The sequence below is a fragment of the Oratosquilla oratoria genome, chromosome 4 (genome assembly GCF_046742065.1).
Source record: "Oratosquilla oratoria isolate Oo_2021 chromosome 4, ASM4674206v1, whole genome shotgun sequence".
Classification (NCBI taxonomy): Eukaryota; Metazoa; Arthropoda; class Malacostraca; order Stomatopoda; family Squillidae; genus Oratosquilla; species Oratosquilla oratoria.
The window spans coordinates 42,820,359-42,842,858 of NC_134780.1; the positions used below are offsets into that span (position 1 = coordinate 42,820,359).

At 44.4% G+C, this 22,500-nt stretch overlaps 1 protein-coding gene across 5 annotated transcripts in view; it reads right to left on the reverse strand.

Moving 5' to 3' along the window:
• The window catches only part of LOC143024833 (zinc finger protein castor homolog 1-like), a 775,578-nt gene that overhangs the window by 114,298 nt on the left and 638,780 nt on the right, over positions 1-22,500 (reverse strand). For all 5 annotated transcript variants that reach the window (XM_076184100.1, XM_076184101.1, XM_076184099.1 and 2 more), the window contains one exon: positions 5,201-5,369. In XM_076184100.1, the coding sequence (XP_076040215.1) occupies positions 5,201-5,369 (169 nt within the window). The remainder of the gene's footprint in view (positions 1-5,200; positions 5,370-22,500) is intronic.

Below are 22,500 nucleotides of genomic sequence, written 5' to 3' on the forward strand. Positions count from 1 at the left end.
GGTAGGTTGTATTACACGAGGTAATGTTTCACTGGAGATCGAACGAAGCCTCTTTTAAGATCGAGTTTCTGATCGGTTTTGATAAAGTGCACCAGCAGAACTCACTCTTACTCTTTCCATTCGAATTTGTCTTGCGGTACGCGCATGCGCAATCGCCTTTTAACGAAAAAAAGAAGAAAAAAAATGAAAGAAGAAACAAACAAATGTCGACCAAACCAAACGAATGAAATAAACAAATTAAATAAAAAATATAAAATATAAAAGCCCCGTTTCTTCCACTACCATCAGGCGTACTTTGAAATAAGACGTATTTGATATTTGTTCAACCGTCGTCATGTCGTTTGATTATATTGGTTAGACGTCGATCTTGGGCGTTTTCGAAGATGTTATGGCTTCTTGTCACAGATCTTCACGTGATTACGATGGGATGATATAGAAACCAAATATAAGTGAAATAAAATTGAAACGATCATTTGCTGGTCTACGGGCATTGTTAGCAGTGGAAATAAAATTAACATAAAAATGTGAATATATATTGTGGGTAAAGGGATACAGGAAAAGGTAGTGGAGAGGAGGTGGAGGATGTAAAATGCGGGTGGTAGGAGGAGGAAGAGGAGGAGGAGGAAGAGGTAGTTACGTAGGCGACATCCTTTTGCAGATGCTCCCGTCATCTCTGCTCACATCCACCAGATGCCTCACCTGCTCTTAGTAGCTTACTTCTCAGAAGCGGATGCCTGCTCCATGCTTGTTCAGCTCTCTGCGTTTTCATTTATAGTAGCTGCCGCCAGACGATTTTATTCAGGAGCAAATTATTCAAATCATTCTCGAACCCTGTGTCGACCAAATTCGTCGTCCCGTTTACAGACTTTGGGTCGTTTCATGCACTTGTCGTCAGGTGGTTTTATTCATTCGTGGCAAAGAAACTCTCCCAAGGTAAGGAGCTCTCAAGTGGCTGAAGAGCCTGGCGGCGGATGTGCACGGGCGTTGGTACACTCCTGTGTGTGTGTGTGTGTGTGTGTGTGTGTGTGTGTGTGTGTGTGTGTGTGTGTGCGTGTGTGTGTGTGTGTGAATGTGTACACAATCTTTCATGCATACAGATGACTGTATGTGAGCTCTCACAGGAACACCTGTTTGTATTCGTTTTAAAGTATGTTTGCATGTCTACATATGTATATATATATATATATATATATATATATATATATATATATATATATATATATATATATATATATATATATATATATATATATATGTATCTTGATGGCGTAGTTGGAAAGTCACTGTCGCATTTGTCATGAGGATGCCGGGTTCGAGTCCTGGGCAGTACCACATTTGAATTTCAGCATGTTGGCCTTTGATGGCTTAGAATTAAAGTGCATTGTGGTTGTTAATATATATATATATATATATATATATATATATATATATATATAGTGTGTGTGTGTGTGTGTGTGTGTGTGTGTGTGTGTGTGTGTGTGTGTGTGTGTATGTGTGTGTGTGTTGTGTGTTTATACTTATATATGCACATACACATAGACACAAAATTCTATTTACTAGATTGTATTTACCTAATTGCTGTGTACAGGAAAATAGCAAGGTGCATGGGGTCCTGTCTCTAGTTCTACAAATACTTAAACTTTGTTTTAAATACCCAAGAAAGTAAAACCATTCTCGATTAATGACGTCACACGTCAGCTCTCATTATCCTGAAAGGATGTATTTTCATCATGGTCTTGGACCACGCACTGGACTCGTGATCTACAGGTGTTATACTTCCGGTTGAGATCTCCGAGCTCATAATATAACGGGCACTGGCCTCAACCCCCTCCACACCCACCCATCCTCTTGTTTAAGGAGGTCTGAAACGGTTTGCAGTATTAGTGTAAGCCTTTTACGCCGTGAGCTTGAAGTGTTCCAGGTAGCTGTGTTGGATCCTGCAGTCTGTTGGGTGCAGGGAAGGAGACCCCAGAGCCCTTAATTTCTCTTCAAAACGTTGACCTACTCGATATATTTTATTCTGCTTAAGATCAGGTGACTTTATACAGCTGAGGGGAGAGGAGCCTACCCCGGGTTGAGGCAGAAACAACTCCACGATAGTCTTGACTCTGAACGTGGACAAAATCACCTTTCCATAACAGAACCTTTGAACCTCGGGAAGGTGCTGAAGGATGAAGCTTAGCATAATGGAAGAAATTGTTCTGCATGACAGAACGTAAGCATGACAAGCCCTTTGGCGGACAAAAGGTGCCATGACCTTTGTTACCAAGGCGTTAGAAGAAACTCCTGCTAGGCACACACGAGCGTGAGGTTTCCGAAGTGAGATGAAGGGCGGGAGTTTCCCGTGAGAGTAACTCTCGAGTAGCAGTGAGAGCGCACACTCGTCAACTTCTTAGCCATCGAGTGATGGTGGTGGGGGGAGGGGGGAGGGGGGAGGGGGAGGGGGAGGATGGTACTGGGATGAATAGAATCGCTTGGCGATGAGGTTAAAGGAGAATGGCTATCACGTTCCTTTTGTTACCACGGGGAAGAGGGGTGCCAAGTATGTATATATGTGTAAGCACTGCCTCACACACACACACACACACACACACACACACACACACACACACACACACACACACACACACACACACACACACACACACACACACACACACACACACACACACACACACACACACACACACACACACACACACAAGCACGTTTGTAATGTAAATGCGTGGAGAGATATATACATGTGGAGAGAGATACACAGATAACATATTTCCACATAACTCACAGACATCCGAAATAGAAACAGAGAGGCACACGTACCGCACAACATAAACACGGCTGCAAAAACACACTAAACACACGTACACCATTTCTAAATTAGAACGCAATCTTTAGAGCCATCTAGTGCACATCTCGGCGATTAACATGCACGGGATACAGTCCGAATTAATTACAAGATAAGGAAGAAGACCGGCGAGTTTCTGCATTCGGCTGGTCCGCGGGGTCTGTTTGAAGACCCTCTCTGTTTATTGTTGAGGTACCCATTTCACCTGAAAAAGAGACTGCGGCAGGACTGCGGCAAGGCTGCAGCAGAAACCGTGACACAGAAGGGCGACCGCATGCGGTTGAGGGCGGCGGTGACTGTATCAAACGGCGAGGGCGATGATACGGTTGGGGCGTTGCAAATTACATTGGCGGGGATCTGAGTGATTAAGCGCCCAACGAGGTTGTGGAGGAGTTCTGGTGGTTTCGTCCCTCGCTCGTTTTTCGATTAAATTTGGTATGAATATGGGATGCAGACCTTCAAGAAATTGCTCTGATGACAGGAAGTGCAGGTGAAATCGTCCGCGGAAGGACGAAAGTGGGGAGAAGCAGGAGGAGAAACAGGAGGAAAGACGAATCATAGAGTGGTAAAGACCCGTACTACGGGGAATGAAAGTTTGGTGTTTGATCGCCCGGCCATCGCTTTGGCAAGTTTATTGGTTTACAGATTTAAACTTTATTGAATGAGAAGTGTTCTTAGGGTGAATGAGGGTTGGTAATGTTGAGTAAAATTTATATCAATAAACAAACATTTGGTTGATTCGTGAAAACAAGCATTTGGCACTTAACCTTCAGGCAGTATCAGTATATACTGTATATATATATACATATATATATATATATATATATATATATATACACACACACACACACACGCACACACACACAAACTTTTCTTGTTTTTCACACATGCAATAATACACGTTCGGAAACACATAGTGCATGTAAAATTATATATAATATATATACCTGCATGCATTACTATTGATGTCTATATATGTATACGTACGGATACACTATAAACGCGTTTTATCAATCAGCAGAAATCACAGATACACTATAAAACTACAGAAAATGCTAACTTCTGAAGAAATTAGTTTTTCGTAAAGATTCTTAATCAAACGCACATTTTCTCTGAAGAAATCAGTTTATCGTAAGGACTTTGAATCAAACAGACATTTTCTCTCAAAAGATTTTACCTGAAGGAAAAAACAGATCAAACTACTTCAAGGGAACTACAAAGACCAGAAAACAACGACGCCTCTCCTCTTCCCTCCCCTCCCTGTCCTCCTTCCCTCCCTCCCTCCCTCCACCGTGCCACGGAGGAGTTGAGGGCGTCAAGTGAAGCCGGGGTACTTAAACACGCCTCTGTGTTTGGGCGTCACTTGAGTGTACTCGGGGAGGAGTGCACTTGCACAGACGTGGTTCTTCAATGTACGAATCACATTATAGTCCATAGGCAAGGAATGCGTCGTCGACGAGGAAGAGAGGGAGGAGGAGAAGGAGGAGGAGAAAGAGGAAGAGGAACAGGAGGAGGAGGAGGAGGAGAAAGAGGAAGAGGAACAGGAGGAGGAGTAGGAGGAGAAAGAGGAGGAGGAGGAGGAAAAGGAACAGGAACAGGAAGAGAAGGAAGAGGAACAGGAGGATGAAGAGTAGGAGGAGTAGGAGAAGGAAGAGGAAGAAGAGGAGGAAGAAGAGGAGGAGGAGGAGAAGGAAGAGGAAGAGGAGGAGGAAGAAAAAGGGAAAGAGGAGGATGGGAAGGAAGAGGAAGAGGAGGATGAGAAGGAAGAGGAAGGGGAGGAGGAGGAGGAGGAGGAGAAGGAAAAGGAAGAGGAGGATGAGAACGAAGAGGAAGAAGAGGAGTAGGAAGAGGAGGAGGAGGAGGAGGAGGAGAAGGAACAGGTGAAAAAGTGATGTTCAATACTCCCCTCCTTACCGTGTGGCATCGGACGCGTTTTTCCATAGGTCGATTAGCTATATTGATGTAAACAAATTAAAACAGATATTTTCACTATTATACAACTCGCGCTTACACACACACACGCACACATTACGGCAGTCCGGGTTCGAATCCCGCCCAGGGCTGAAATAATTTCACTATCGCTGCGCTGCGAGTCGTTACTCCAACTCTCGTGGGCGGGGAGGTGTGTGTGTGTGTGTGTGTGTGTGTGTGTGTGTGTGTGTGTGTGTGTGTGTGTGTGTGTGCGCGCGCGTGTAAGGTCACAGCATTACCCATAGATCGGTCATATATGAGCTCTGAGCTCTCATCCGGGAGGGAAAAAGCTGTCGATCACGAGTCCAACACGTGATCCAAGACTATGGTGAACCACACGATGTAGTATGAAGTGGAAACAACGTGATTCCTGAGTCTCCTTACCTGTACTTGTGGGCGTGGTGGGCGTGGTGGGTAGCGACTTGTGGGTGTCCAGCGTTGGGGGCAGAGGAACGGAACCTCCGCCGACCCCAAGGCCTGGTCCAGCAGCACCCTTTCCTTCCTGGAGAGCGGCTAAGGTCAACAGCGTGGCCATATTAGTGCCGCCGAGCATCTGGAATGGAGAAAATGGGAATCGTGAGTATAAAAGAGAAAACAGGATGAGAGGTGGTGAGGGTGTGGGTAGAGGTAGGGTTGGGTAGATTTCTCAAACGGGAATGTGCTAGACAGCAGCTGAAATTATGCTAGATTGGAAGACATAATGCTAACTTTTTTTCTTTCTCCTCTTAACGCGTTCGCTTTTTTTTATATATATCTTTATTGATGTAGTATTATTTCTGGAGGAGGGAATGGAGAGGGAAATACGTAACTGTACAAAACTTTTGTCGAACAAGTTAGTAAATACGCAAACAAAAATACACAGGAATAAAACAAAATATACAAATAGAAAATACGCGCATAGAAAGCGATAGTCACACAGAAAAATAAAGATCTCTCATATATCACAAAAAAATATATATTTTCTTTCTTTAAGTACTCTTCGTAATCACTAAACTGGATCCTCATTTTCATACTCTACGTAGGCTAAAGACAAAGTTGGTTCTTCTCCTCCTTGCGCTCAGTTCTCTAAAACATCAAAATTATCTCATACCGCATCTTAACAAAGCCATAATATCTTCAACCTCAGTGAGCATAATCCTCTTCAACATAAACACATATTAACATTAAGTATAGTTATTGCGCTATCAGGCTTAACAAGAAAATAACAAATCTGATTAGGCGGGAGGAAGGATCTGAACACTCTGTTGCGAAAAGGCCTAAGGGTGTTTGTAGGTTGGAGAAGTGTAAGATTTTATATGTTACGAATCTCGCTCACACTCTCGACTCGTAACATATAGTGAGAATGAGAATGAATGAATGAGTTCCCAAGACCCTATCTATGTCTTTGGGTAAATTAAAGAGAATTGCAAGGTCGCCATTTACCTTTTTTATCGTGAAAAAAAAACAGGTTGGAAAATTGAATCTATTCATTTAAGTTACTAGGATTGCATGAGTGATTAATTAAGGACATACAATTGAGTACTAAGTTGCAAAACAGAAAATTTAAATTAGAATTGAGAAACGTTGGAGAAGGAGAAGGACAGTTGAGAATCCTTTGAGAAAATTATGAGGGGAGTTGTGAAATTTTGAAGGAGTTGTGAAAGATTGGAGAAGAGTAAAGGGAAGATTTAGGAATAATTAAGTTTAAAAGTGAATTAAGAAATACAGACGGAGACTAAAATGAAGTGAAGAAGAAAAAAAAAATGAATGGAGAGATGAGAACAATTGTTAGGATCGAAATGTATGAATATTATTTTGGAGAATATATCAAGGCAACAGAACTCAATTTTTTAGGAGTGATGGTATCATTAATCCCTTCCCTAACGAGGGAGTGCCACGGAGGAGGGAGTAGGGGGGTGAAGGTAGGGAAGGGAGGGAGGGAGGGTTGGGGAATAGGGGAGGGGGTGGCAGGGAAACGGGGGGGGGGAGATGGGGGGAAAGGGTTTCAGGGTAGGGGTATGGTTACTTCTTCGAATACCTTCCGAGCATTCCACGGGCCTCGGGCACTCTCGTTTCAACTTCCGGGAATCTTACTTAACTCCGACGTAGCCGACGATCCACGACTGTGAAGTCGACCGTACCCGTATACCCCAGAGAAGTCACACCCTTTCGCCAAAGCGACGTACTTGAACGATTTTGTCCTGGCGAAGGGATCACGGTTTTATTGAGCTGAGTCCTCACTGATCGAAGCTTCATTTCGACCCCGGGTCAACCGATAAACTGAATAAAATCGTCTGGTATTTGTCGGAAATGAAATTTGTGAATCACTCTTGCGGAGAGCTTAACCCCCCCCCCCCGAGGGCGTGCAAGGATCAGGTCAATTTGCCTTCTGTTGTCGAGTGTTTGTCATCCCTGCGGAGGCGTTAATGTTCTAATGATAAAAGTTGTTTTGTTTTATGAGGACGAAATAGTATTACGGCAACAGTTTACACACACACACACACACACACACACACACACACACACACACACACACACACACACACACACACACACACACACACACACACACACACGCACGCACGCAATATAAACATGCATAAAAGGAGAGGCAGGTACACATGATATGCTTTATACCATATTAGATGTAGGTACAGACTTGAACTACACATTAAATATTAGTCTCACAGACACCGACATTCTTAGCTTTGGTGTCTTAAGAGAACTAAGCCGGAAGTTCGTAAATGATTTTAGGTGACACGCGCACGCACGCACACACACATACGCGCACACACACGCACGCACGCACGCACGCGCGTACTTCCGCTTCCACATATTTTGAATACGCGGCGTGGTGGCGTGGGAGCAAAGCATGAGTTCACACGAAGATCCCGACAAATGTGGAATCCGGGAAGATGTGATTAAAGAGAAAACGTGAGGGAAGGGGAGGAGGAGGAGGAGGAGGAGGAGGAGGAGGAGGAGGAGGAGGAGGACGAGGAGGAGGAGGAGAAGGAGGTTGAGGAGAAGGAAGAGGCTGAGGAGGAGGAGAAGGATGATGATAATGAGGATGTTGAGGAGGAGGAGGTTGAGGAGGAGAAGGATGATGATAATGAGGATGTTGAGGAGGAGGAGGTTGAGGAGGAGGTTGAGGAGGAGGACGAGGATGTTGAGGATGATGAGGAGGAGGTTGAGGAAGAGTACGAGGAAGTTGAGTAGGAGGTTGAGGAAGAGGACGAGGAAGTTGAGGAGGAGGTTGAGGAAGAGGAGAAGGGGGAGGTTGAGGAGAAAGAGGAGGATAGATAAATATATAATTGAATAAATAGCTAAATAAATAAACACATAAATAAAAGTGAGTAAATCAATAGATATATAGATAAAGAAAGACAATAAAATAAATTAGAATGTGAACGAAGAGGAAAGGGAAATTGGCACGAAAGGAGGCAACCCACACGAATCGTTACCTATTAGGCAAAACTAATCTTCAACTCCTGGATACTCCCCCGCCCCGGGGGAAAGGGGAGGGGCCTAGGGTGGGAGTGGGGGGGGGCTGAGGGCAGGAGAAACGAGAGAGAACCAAAGAACGAGAGAGAGAGAGAGAGAGAGAGAGAGAGAGAGAGAGAGAGAGAGAGAGAGAGAGAGAGAGAGAGAGAGAGAGAGAGAGAGAGAGAGAGAGAGAGGGGGGGGCGCAAGGGAAAAAGTGAGAGCGAGTGAGAGCGAGAGTAGGGAGGGGGGAGGGGGGAGGGAGGTCAAGCGAGTGCTAAAGTGGACAAACAAGGCACCACTGCGTACCGAGTCAGCTCCTCAGATGAATAAATTCGTCTGATACTCACCAGGAAAATAGCTAAGATGTACATCAGTGTACACTGTGAATGTGTAGAATGTACTATTCTAGACATGCAAATCTAACCCATAATGCATCAGAAGTACACACGAGTAAATTTTCTATTTATAGAAAATAATCACTTTTTTCATGAATGAATTGCCATATATGGACATATATAAGATACCAGTGGAAATATATGTATAAATCTAATATATTCTTATAGAAGTCTTGGAGTGATATCTTCACTCCACTCCTGCCTCTTACTCTTAACGTCCTCTTCTCCCCCCTATCCCCCTCCCCCTCCCCTCCCCCTTCTCCTCCCCCCCTCCCCCTCGTAGGACGAAATCGAAGCTTCCCCCTAAGCGTGCACATAAAAGACAAGGAGGAATAATACAAACGTCTTTGTCACATTGCCACCATATGCAAAGCACGGCCATTCCTGTCGCTAGAAGACGAGGTTGGAACGCGGAGAATAAAAAAGACGGGATAAGATGGAGGAGGAGTGTGGAGTGTGGAGTGTGGAGGTGGAGGTGTGTGGGTGTTGGGGGTGAGGTTCAGGAATGGGATGGGGTGGGGGGGCGGTGGATGGCTGACGGAGCTCGGGGTGTTGAGAAGACATTGCGTGTTCACTGTGACGGTATGTGGTTGTCACGCCAAAGCCTCACCCGTAGAGAGGTCAGTCTAAGGGAGTACCGAAGAAGGAGGTAGGTACAAGGGACGAGTGCCAGGGAAGGAACTAGGCACCCCAGTGCCAACCCATCCACGCCCACGCCCATTTGAAGGGAGTGTGGAGGGCGTAGAGGAAAGACTGGTCAAGTTCCTTCTTCTTCTTCGGGGCACTGAAGGCTAAGGACGGAGGTGTTATGGTGGGAAGCATTGGTCTGGATAGTGTCATGAAGGAGACGAAAGAAAAAAAAAATAGAAGGAGGAGGATTGGGGAGAAGGGGAACTGCCGGTTGGAGGAGGGAGTGGAGGAAAGGGGAGATTAGGAAATAAGAGGAGGAAGAATAGGGAGAAGAAAGAGAAGAAAAGGAGGTGGAAGAGGAAGAGATTGAAGAGGAGGAGGTTGAAGAGGAGGAGGTTGAAGAGGAGGAGGTTGAAGAGGAGGATGTTGAAGAGGAGGAGGTTGAAGAGGAGGAGGTTGAAGAGGAGGAGGTTGAAGAGGAGGAGGTTGAAGAGGAGGAGGTGGAAGAGGAGGAGGTGGAAGAAGAGGAGGTAAAAGAGGAGGAGGAGGAGGAGGGGAAGGAGGAGGATTACTTTGTGCATGGTGGAGGCGTTTTTAACCTTTATCCCCTTCCCATCCCCACCCACCCACACCCACACACACACACGCACACTTCAGTGACTTCAAGTTCAGTGCCCGAGACTTCAAGAAGAGAAGTCAGACAAGAATGTCACAATACTGATTGCCACAATACTCTGGAGGGACCGTACGTTGTTATGAGAACCACAGGGAACAAGGTCACTCGACAGAACTAAGATCACTCGACTGAACTAAGGTCACTCGACAGAACTAAGGTCACTAGACAGAACTAAGGTCCCTCGACAGAGCTAAGGTCACTCGACAGAGCTAAGGTCACTCGACAGAACTAAGGTCACTCGACAGAACTAAGGTCACTCGACAGAACTAAGGTCACTCGACAGAACTCTAACTCTAAAACCCTCAAGATATAATGAAGACCTAAGCAGAAGCACGCGAATGAGACAAACACCGCTGAATAATAGTGGGATGGGTTTCGTGTGCACATTGTGTGCACATGTACACCTAGACTAACCAGAGGGGCATGTGAGGCAACTTGCGCGTGAGCACATACACATAAACTTACACTCACGCACACGTAATATACTGACTCACAAACGTACATGTACAAACACACACACATACACACACACACACACACACACACACACACACACACACACACACACACACACACACACACACACACACACACACACACACACACACACACACACACACACACACACACACACACACACACACAGACGAGGAGACATAGCTGGTAATATATGTAAAGAGAGGAATAGAGTGACGTATAGTGTGAGTGATCGAACAAATTAAATGTCATCCATCTCTCTCTCTCTCTCTCTCTCTCTCTCTCTCTCTCTCTCTCTCTCTCTCTCTCTCTCTCTCTCTCTCTCTCTGTCTCCCCTTTTTTTAGATCACCTCGGGTGTTGTCACTCACGTCTTCTGTGATGCCATTGAAGTCATTATGGTCGAATATTTCTTACACAGTCATTTCAATTGTTATCATTGTCACCCGCAAATGGATTTTTTCTTTCCACACCCTTAGAGAGGGTTGGTTCTCTCTCTTTTTTTTTTTTTTTTTTTTTTGAGTGATTTCTTCGGTATGGACGCCTTTCGCAAATTGGACTGCGAAGTTCAACAAACAAGAACAACGGGTTATAATTAGAAATTATGAAAAATGGAAGTGCATGAGGAGGAGGAGGAGGAGGAGAGGAAGGAGAGGAGGGAGAAGACAGGGAGGAAAGAGAGGAAAGAGAGGAAGGCGAGAAGTAGAACGAAGAGAACAAGGAGAGGGACGAGGAGAGAGGAATGAGAGGAGAAGAAGGAAGATAAAGAGAAACAAGGGAGGAAGTGTATAAGAGGAGGGATCATCATCATCGTTAAGATGATATACAGCGCTGCGGAGGAAACTTGAAAATAAAAATAAAAATAAAATAAAGGTGTTTAGAAAGATTCCTTTAACGAAACTGTAATCAACGTGGACAGCAGCATGGATGATGGCTCAAATTACTTTGGAGGCAATTAAAAAAAAAAAAAAAAAAAAAAAAAAACTTTCATTTTTCTGTAAAAACGTGTGTGTCGCTGTGGGTCCGAAGAGGGTCGTATTCTTAGACTTTACCAAAGCACCACCACTTCCTAACCCCAAAACCTAGAGACCTAAAGTGTGATACTAGACAGTTTAATTCATTAATCAGTCTGCCTGGCAGATGCATTGTCTTAAAATTTCATTATCTTGAATGATGATAGACATATCTGGAGGTCCTTGAGTCTGCTTTGTACGTAGACAACATCACTTTGTGTTCTTAAAATAGTCTTCAGAGGCTGGAAAGGTACATTATACATACCGTCAGCCTTAAGACCAGAGGAAATACGGACCACATTTGTTTGTTACAGTAATTGATCTGGATCCCCGATTTTTACTGATTTATTTATTAATTTATTTTAAGAATGGGATTATGGTTTTTCTGTGTGTGAATGGATCAAGAAGAGTGTTGGGGTCAATCAAGCTGGAGGAAGAAGAAGGAGTAGGGGTGGACGGGGATGTGATTCTGCGGCCCTCCTGCAATGGTAAGATTGTAATAACTAGGACCTCGTGATCGATAGTACCCGCTAGTAACCAAGACCTCCCTTTGGGGAGGTCCGGAGCTGGCGAGGAGACTGAGATACAGATTGTAATAACTCCTATCTGGAAGACCTCCTTCCGGACTTCGGTTATTGTCGGAGGATCTCCTGTAGAGGAAGGACCTGCTCCTGTAGGAGTTTTACCTGCGCCTGCGTGGGTCGTGCGTCCTTGACTTGATTTGATATTTACTTTTCAAGGATATTTTGGTGTTCGCATTTGTGTAAAGGTTTAGAGCCGCTTTTAAAGTCGTCGTGATTCAAGAGTCTGCGGATAAAGCCTCGATACTTCGTAAAAGGAAGAGGAGAAGAAGAAGAAGAAGAAGAAGATAAAGAAGAAGAAGAAGAAGGAGAAGTAGAAGAAGAAGAAGTAGAAGAAGAAGAAGAGGAAGAAGAAGAAGAAGAGGAAGGAGAAGAAGAAGAAGGAGAAGAAGAAGGAGAAGAAGAAGAAGGAGAAGAAGAAGGAGAAGAAGAAGAAGAAGAAGAAGGAGAAGAAGAAGAAGAAGGAGAAGAAGAAGGAGAAGAAGAAGTGGAAGAAAAAAGGACGAGACGGAAACCCACGGACATACCACCATCGCTATCGCTGCATCCACCAACGTCGCTTTTACTATCACTAAACCCAATGATAAATTCTAACACTAACACTACTACCACTAGAACCAACAGTATCAAAGCACCACTGGCATCTCCACCACAAAGAATCATAACACCACGACCACTATCTCTCCAACCACAGCAATCACCATCATAGTTAACACCATCACGGGGATTAAAAACACTGTATCACCGCATCCCAAGCCTCGGTGTCCTCGAAAACAGACTTAGACGCAAGAGCAGCCTTCTTCACGGGATCTGGGTAACAGGCGGAACAATCATTTTGCTCGAATAGGAAACAAACAAGTAAACACGGCCCAGAAGCTAGACAAGGCCATCTGGTTGACTTTGCTAGTGTACACTCCGTTGGCTGCTGCCTTTGTTAAGACTTCGAGTTTTTTCTTTCTTTTTCTTCCTTTTTTTTATTATAAGGATTTTTTTTTCTCTCCTACTTGCCTCTCGCAACTTTACTCATTCCAGAATCACTCGAAAGTCTCCTGATTTTTGTACTTCCAAGTGGTTCACGACATCGTTTACATCTTCACCGTCTTCGTCGTCCATGTTGCCAAATTATTATCATTATAAATATACAACGTTGATGTTATATCCTCTCTTTCCTCCTCTTCTTGCCCCATGAACCTCCATCACTGCTCCATTTCTTCCTCCTCCTCCTCCTCTTCCTCCTCATTCTCTCCTCTTCCTCCTTCTCCTCTGTCTATCATCTGCGCACGCGTATAACATCTTTTGCGCGTTCTGACGCCATCTGCCTACGTCACATCGGTGCCCTAACTGACGACAGCGATCGAGAACTGACTCTGGCGATGTCTGTAGCGGTGGCAGCGATGACAGTGATGGGACATCACACCCTTTACATCTCGTACGGGTAACTGGCGTAGTGGCTAGCGGCTTGACTACTCACGCAAGAAGATCGCGTTCGAGCCCCGCTCGTGACTTGAAGTCGGTCATTCAGTTAAAGAAGAAGAAGAAGAAGAAGAAGAAGAAGAAGAAGAAAGGGTAGCTCACCACACCTATCCCTCTGTCTTCAGCTTAAAATCTCGACAGGCACTACCAATGAGGCACTCCCCTACCAAACACGCTTCAGATATGTACGTTCTCCTATAACAAATTCCAATACCATATTTCTCTTTATGCAACACTACACCCATTCTTGCTCCTCCTCCTCCCTCCCTCCTCCTCCCTCCATGGACTCCGGAAGTCTCGAGGCTGCAGAAATCTCCCGGGGTGGGGGGGGGGGAGTGGAGACCACTCCAGTCGCCTCCCAGGCACCATTGGGCACCTTGTAAAATTCAAGGTCCAAATGCCTTCGACGCCAAAGCAAAATGTGTTTTTGATTTTTATGATGCTATTACTCTCGTAACTACATACTCGTCCTTTACAAGAAAGGCAGGCAGAAATATATATATATATATATATATATATATGTATGTATATATATATGTATGTATATATATATATATATATATATATATATATATAGATATTTATATATATACATATATACATATACATACATATATTTACATATATATATATATATATATATATATATATATATATATATATATAGAGAGAGAGAGAGAGAGAGAGAGAAGAGCACGTGGTCACACTATACTGTAGGCCTCGGTTCAACAACAACAACCTCCTCCTCCACTTCCTCTCTGTTAGGTCTCCTACAGTATGGTCTTCACCTATCTCCTTCCTTATCTTTTTTTATTTATTCCCCTCTCTCTCCTTCCCTTTTGAACAACATTCTCCCTCTCTACTCCGTCCTTCTCCTCCTCCTCCTCCTCCTCTTCCTCCTCCTCCTCTTCCTCTTCACCCTCCTCGCTATTCTTTCATAAATCAGAGTGTTCATGTCACACAACGCGAACCATAACGGCACTAAACCGCATAATCCGGACTCTTCCTCTATATAACGCGCGGCATTCCGATTACTCCGGAGCCGGGCCTGTAATCCGGGGTATTCCTCCTATTCTGGGTATCCTGCCGGGGGCGTACCTTTCCATTTTCCGGAACCGGCTCCGTTACCCGGTCATCCTCTTTTTATTGCGGAATAAAGAATGTCACGCCAGCTGTGGAGGAATTCTCCCACGTGCGCCCTCAGTGGCGCTTAGGACATCGTTTAGGGGTGCGGCAGAGAGCTCACCCCAGGAGACGCTCAGGGACCTTCGTGTCTGAACGTTCAGGTGAAATGAGACGTCACTGCTATTTTTTTTTTATTCAGTACACGTGTCTGATAACCTCCAAAAATTGAATAAAATCGTCTGGTAGTAGTTTGAGCAAGATCTTAGAAACGTGACACAAGAGTTGAAAGGTTTAACTCTGTTGACGAGAAATCCTTTGAAGTGAGTTAAATAGAGCTTTAGCGTTAGCTAGAAGAACTCTATAACATTAACCGCTTGCCTAGAAGGGACTGGTTGAGTTGGATCGAACACTGTTAGCCAAAAATTCCATAAAAAATTCCCAATGATTACCCCCACAGACAGACAGACAGAGGCAGATAAACAGACACATTCAGACTGGCAGGCGTATAGACGGAAAGACAGATAGAGTTCCCCATGTGAGGGTACACAGCTCACAAAAGATATATTAAGAATTGTTCTGTTCTCCCTTGTATTGTGCATAGCAAACTGACAAGGTAGGGGACATAAGGAATGGTGGCTGGCTGGTATAGGGTAGCATATATGGGGGTGGGGGGAGTCTAAGGAGGGTTGGGGGTGGGAGATGTGGGAGAGGAAGGGTGAGTAAAGGGGTGGGGGGTGGTTGAGACTTGGAGCGTTGAAAGATTTGGACAAAAGTAAAGGAACGCTAGTATCTAAACTGACAAGGGCCTTTGGCGATAAAAAAAAAACCCTGGGCAGGTTCTACTATTTGGAGGGCTCCTCCTCTTCCTCTTCCTCCTCCTCCTCCAGGGGACGGACACAAGCTCGTTATTGTTCTTCTGTGGGAGGTGGGGCAGGATCACGAAAGTCTTCCGGTGCAATTTGCACCTCCTCCTTCAGATACTCGAGGTCCTTCGCTCGACGGATCCTCACAGATTCCTTTGGATCGTCGTTATATCTTATGGAGTGTCCGACGAAGTCTTAGGGTCTTCGGTTTCCTACTTCGGGAGGATCTTTGCCTTGAAATTCCGCTGATGTGTGTGTGTGTGTGTATGTATGTATGTATGTGTGTGTGTGTGTGTGTGTGTGTGTGTGTGTGTGTGTGTGTGTGTGTGTGTGTGTGTGTGTGTGTGTGTGTGCGTATGTGTGTATGTATTGCATCTTCAGTTAGACCAATACACTCAGCAAAGTATACCAGGATCTCTTGTACCCAGCTGTACGTGTGAAAACTGCGGAAGAGGAATTCTATCGCCGACCGCACGCGTGGGTGAACTCTTTGGGGGAACAAGAGAGGGACACCGCCGGTGGGTGTGGTCGAGACCCAAAGGGTGAGAGTGGCCGAAGGGTGAGGGAATTCAGGCGAGAGGGTGAAGTGTGCGGGTGAAACCTGGAAAACTGGTTCACCCAGTAAATTACCAACTCTGTCTCCATACACCGTCTCTAAACGACTATTTAGTTTTCTTCATACCTCTCTCTCTCTCCCTCTCTCTCTCTCTCTCTCTCTCTCTCTCTCTTCAGTCTCTCCTTTAAACTTCCCTTAAACCTTCCTCTCCCACGTGCCACCTCCTCCCACCACCCCCGTCCCCTCCACAAGACCACCCAGAGGTAAACATGGATGAGAGAGTAAGGCAGCAAGGCAGCGACGATAAAACGAGCCCGCAATAGACACAAGCTAACACCTCCCACCCTCTCCCCCTTACCCCCCTTCCCCCTCCCCCTCCCCCATCCCCCCCTTCTCGGCTTACAGTAAATGCTGAAGCGAAGACAACCGGAAACAGGACAAAAGAGGAAGACCAGGAGGAAGTCGGGGAAGAAGAGGAAAAAGAAAACATGATAGGGAAGGAAGAAGAGGAGGAGGAGAAGGAATAGGAGTAGGAGGAGGAGGAAGGAGGAGGATAGCGAAAAGGAGACAAACGGAAGAGAAAGAGAAGGGGCAGAAGGAGGAGGAGGAGGAGGAAGAGGAAAAGGAGAAGGATAAGGAGGAGGCAAACTGAAGAGAAAGAGAAGGTGAAGAAGAAGGAGGAGGAGGAGGAGGAGGAGGAGGAGGAGGAGGAGGAGGAGGAGGAAGAGGTGAAGGAGAAGGAGGAGGAGACAGTGAGGGAGGACGAGGAAAACGAGGAGAAAAAAGCGGAGGAAGAGGCAGAGAAGTAAATGAAGACAAAGGCAAAGAAGATGAAGGCAGGACGATGAAGTGGAAAGAAGAGAAAAAGAAAAAGAGGGAGAAAAAAATGAAAAAGCGATTTCTACTTTTGAGGAGAGAAAACAATGAGGCCTTAGCGGGAGATTGATCGAAGGAAAAAAAAAGAAAAAAAAACACGGATACAAAAAAATAAAAAAAATGCAGGAAGTTGACGAAAATGCAAGAGCAGCGCACAGAAAAAGCAGACAATTAATGAAGCATAAAATGAGTGAGACAGAGAGGTAGAGAGGGGGAGGAGAGAGAGAGAGAGAGAGAGAGAGAGAGAGAGAGAGAGAGAGAGAGAGAGAGAGAGAGAGAGAGAGAGAGAAAGAAATACTACGCCTCTCTTAAAGAAAAGTAGCCTGTCGGTCTAAATCCGGCCCCAAGCTTTGAGTCGTCAAGTTGCCGGCACATTCCCGCATCGAATTCTTCTAATGGCTTGTCTGTGGTCGAAATCTTAAGTTGCATTTACGAAACAAGACTGGCAGAACCCTGATTGCCGTAATGGACATCCAGATATCACTTTAAAGGAGAACCCCTGGGTGTGATTGGCAGGAAAAATGTGGTGCGCTGTTTTTATGGCCAATCAGGAAGGAGGACGGCTCGGGGCCTTGCAGCAGGAAGTTAACCTCCTCTGATTGGTGAGAAAAATGTGGTCCACGGCTCTCTTACCCAATATGCATGGAGCACGACACGCAAAAAACCCACTGCAGTAAGTGAAACCGTTGCTGATTGGCTGGGAAGTGGTCTCGAATCGGCCAATAGACACGGTGCATCCTTGACTGCATGTAGTGGAATGATAACTGGCGAGATAGGTCCATAAACGCAAGTAATATCCGCCCGATGCTCATTACAAGGACTTGCAAAACATTAGTATTGGAATATTCGCCGAGAGCTCTTAAGATCAGCATCGTGTGCTACATACTTGAGATCATGCATGACATTCGGAAGAACTTTTTGGATTTATGATCTTGGAGTTCTCCTTGATGTCATGTGTATTTTAGTATATGGGAGGAGGGTAGGGGAAAGTGGAGTAGGGAGAGGGGTAGGGAGGAGGTCATCATCTCCATAGGGAAGGAAAGGAAAGAGGGATACAAAGGTACGTATGTGTGTGGAGGTGAAATTTCCTAAAGGCTTCTTCGGCAGTTTCTCATCCTGTCAAATCCGACCGCTTTTTTTTACACTCTCCTTATTACCCCTAATTTTCATCATTCTCTCTCGTATACATTTATATAATTTTTGCATATATATGTGTCCCACTTTCACTCGCTCCACATCTCGGAGGAACCTTTCTTCCTACCCAGTTCTCACCTGCTCAAACGTTCCCTCCCCCTTTCACCCCCCCTCCTCTGTGCCCCCCCACCCTCCCTCGCTTCCTCACTCCCTATCCAAGTGCTAGTAATGTATTCAGGCCAGCCCCAGCGATCTTTCACAGTCGGCTTACAACAGGAAATCGGATACGTGTGTGTGTGTGTGTGTGTGTGTGTGTGTGTGTGTGTGTGTGTGTGTGTGTGTGTGTGTGTGTGTGTGTGTGTGTGTGTGTGTGTGTGTGTGTGTGTATTCGCCATGGTCTTTGGACCACGTGTTGGACTCGTGACCGACAGATATTACCCTCCCGGAAGAGAGCTCAGAGCTCGTATGACCGATCTATGGATAATGCTATGACCTTACACGCACACACATACCCAACTCCCAGCCCACGAGAGTTGGAGTAACGACTCGAAGCGCAGTGTGTGTGTGTGTGTGTGTGTGTTACGACGACAACGATGCTGATGATGCTGATGATGATGATGATGATGATGATGATGATGATGATGATGATGATGATGATGATGATGATGATGAAGATGATGATGATGATGATGATGATAGGTAAAACCCCAATTACTGAAAAAGGTTAGGTTAGGTTAGATTAAGTTAGATTATGTCCTCCCCCTCCCCCCCAATTTCCCTATTGAGGTTTTGCCTGCTATGGAGAATTGGGGTTTTGTTCGTTGGGGTTTTGTCGTCATGTCTTCCCGGTAGCTAACCTCCTCTGTATCGGGTGACAACGTTTTTATTATCCTGGACGCTGTCACCAAACGATTTTATTATTTCTTTTTACGTGGCACCTCCACCTCCTCCGTGGCATCTCCTCCTCCTCCGTGACACCTCCTTCTCCTCCTCCTCTTCCTCCTCTTCCTCCTCCTCCTCCTCCGTGGCACTTCCTCCCCATTCAGTGCCGAAGAGTTTAAGACATCAGCGCGCAGCCCTTACACGATCATCTAGCCATTTACTCAATGACTCCCATACAAAAATAAACAAATAAATGAATAAATAAATAAATAAATACGTAAATAAAAACATGAATTAATGAACAGGTAAATAAATAGATAAACAAGGAAATGAACATGTACAAGAAATACAAAAATAAGTTTATAGATGAATGAAAAATTTATGAATGAATAGATAACAGAATGAATAAGTGAATGAATAGATAAATGAATAAACACATAGCCGACATAATGACACGATAATAGTATAGTTCCGTACAAAACAAAATTTAACGAAAAAAAAAATGACATTATTCTTATGCCAATATGTAAGATATGACCACTCAGCATATTTCAGCATGATAAATCTACTCCCTATCATTATGTCTTTTAACATCCCCCCCTCCCGATCCCAGCATGAGAAATGGGAAGTAAGTATATCATGTTAATTGCATTGTATTTAATATTGTAAAGAGGTTTGCTTTGTACATGTGATTGAGAGAGTGAACTTACCCAGGTTTACCACTTTGACGATTTATATTTGAGTTCACAATCTTGTAAACATTATACCCCCTGAAGACGATTCCTGGACGGGAATCGAAACGTCGGGCAAATAAACCCTTCAATTGAGTCTGGTGTTTACAATTTTCATATATATGTGTATATATATATATATATATATATATATATGTGTATATATATATATATATATATATATATATATATATATATATATATATATATATATATGTTGTGATGACTCACGAGTGTTCCCCAACTCCCTGCAACTCCCCTTCTCCTCCCCTACTCCTCCCCAACTCCCTAAAACTCCCCTTCCCTTCCCCTCCTCCCTCCTCGTCCCCAACTCCACGGCTACTTTCGATCTCTTGACTCTAAATCAAATTGAAAACCTTGCTTCCCCCCATTCTAAACAGAATCACTTGCCAATGACGCCATCATCCTAACCCTCCCACCCTCCCTCCCTCTCCTCCCTCCCTCCCTCCCTTCCCTACACTTAAATCCCACCTCACCTCTTGAAATGACGAACGAGTTTCTTTTTTTTTCTTTTTTTTTTCTTTTTTTTCTTTTTTTGGTGCCATGATATTTGGCACTGTCTCGACCAAGGTGTCGGGTGGCGAGTCCTATTTACCATTTCGGCGTAATTGCCTCTGGCGCGACTTTTACGGGCCAATTCTTACTCTCTCTCTCTCTCTCTCTCTCTCTCTCTCTCTCTCTCTCTCTATCTGTCTACAAGTCGCTAAGACAGCGCTTGTGCCTGTATATTAGAACGGATATGTGTGTGATCGAGAGTTTTGGTCTCTCTCTCTCTCTCTCTCTCTCTCTCTCTCTCTCTCTCTCTCTCTCTCTCTCTCTCTCTCTCTCTCTCTCTTTCTCTCTGCGCGCGCGCGTGTGTGTGTGTATGTGTGTGTATGCATATGTGTGTATGTGTGTGTGTATGTGTATGTGTGTGTGTATGTGTGTATGTGTGTGTGTGTGTGTGTGTGTGTGTGTGTGTGTACGCGCGCGCGTGTGTGTGCGTTTCTTAGTACTTCATCTTTATGAATGTGTACATGTATGTGACCATATTACAAGGATAATATAACATTCTAAGCATACGTGTGTGTATATGAATATAAAAAGACACACACACACACACACACACACACACACACACACACACACACACACACACACACACACATATATATATATATATATATACATATATATACATGTATATGTATATATATACATATGTGTATATATAAGTAAATTCCATTCCCTTTGACAGTCGAGGTTCTCTAAATATAATTTGTGACATTAGTGTCGTCACCAGTCACTCAGTGAAGACACCGTCCTCTGACCAGCTTTGGCTCTTTATTCTTTCCTATTTTCATTCTAAACATTAACCACTCTCACAGTACTTAATCTACATCTCTTCCTTCTCACAGGCGTTCTACTCTCACGTGCTGGCTGGACGTGAGAGATGAGAATGACGTGAGAGTGACGTAAGTTTGTTACTCTAAGGTGACGTGAGGTCATAGAGAAGTACGCGTTAGATGCCCTAACGTGACGTCGAGGTACGAGTGACGTTGTGACGTGACAAGGTGATCAGGTACACGAAGCGTGTACGTCATGCTGGGGGTATGTATATATACATGTAAAAGTATATGCGTGTGCGTGTGTGTGTTCCTTGCCGCGTGTCACCGTCTTGGTTTCGGGAGTCACATTGGGGCAGCAAAGATAGAAAAGGCTTTAAGCTAAATCGGGAACATGTACGGTTGTGTCACGTCAACCGAGCGACGTCTCGTCCAAAAATCATCTCTGCCTCCCCACCCATCCATCCATCCACCCACTCAACCAAACCTCACCCGGGTCCTTGGGTTGGGCGAGTTGGTAGGGTATCTGTGCAGGGTCACGTGTTTAATGCCGGTTTTGTTGTATCTTGAGTTTCTGATGAGGGGTGCCAACTTCCATAAAGTGGGAATAGTAAGTAACCCTCCTTTTTTTTTTTTTTTTTTTTTTTTTTTTTTTTTTCCCTAAGAGTTGGCTACCCGCATATGCGTTTCTTGGCCACAAGGCCACACTCTTTTCGTTATATTTACTTATTTTTAATTTTTTATATTATATGTCTTTAATTCTATTTTTTGTGTTTAATTCTTTCATGCGCTTGCTGGCACAGGTAAACGTGTGCACACACGTGCACATACATACGCACGCACACGCACGCACACACACGCACACACGCAACCACGCACAAACGGACGCGCGCGCGCACACACAAACACACAAAGAACAGAGAAACGAACCAAACTAATCTTTGTTCAAAGAAACTTTAATCCCATTTGAAACTTTAATCTTGCAGAAACTTTGAGTTGGGTACACAAATGACGAAAACGGCACCACTTCCATTTTCTAGCCACAAATCCTAGATGCAAACGAACAATACTCTAAGTTCCTAAAACTCGGTTTCTAACAACGGTATATAACCACTTCAGGTCAGTTTTATTCTTAAGCGCACTTAATGGAGCCTGGGGGGGTTTGTTAGCCACTTTGACGGTCACAGGATGTATACACTCAAAGCCAAATGAAATTTTCTGACGACGAGAAAAAAAGGAAATAAAACCCTAAAAATAGAAAGGAGAAGAAGATGTAGAAGAACGACGAAGAAAAAAGAAAAAAGAAGAAAAGGAAGAAAAAAGAAGAGGAAGAAGAAAAAGAAGAGGAAGAAGAAAGAAAAAGAAGAAAAAGAAGAAAAAAGAAACAAAAGAAGAAGAAAGTAGAAAAAGAAGAAAAAGAAGAAGAAAAGAAGATCAAGAGAGAAAAAAGAAGAAAAAGAAAAAGA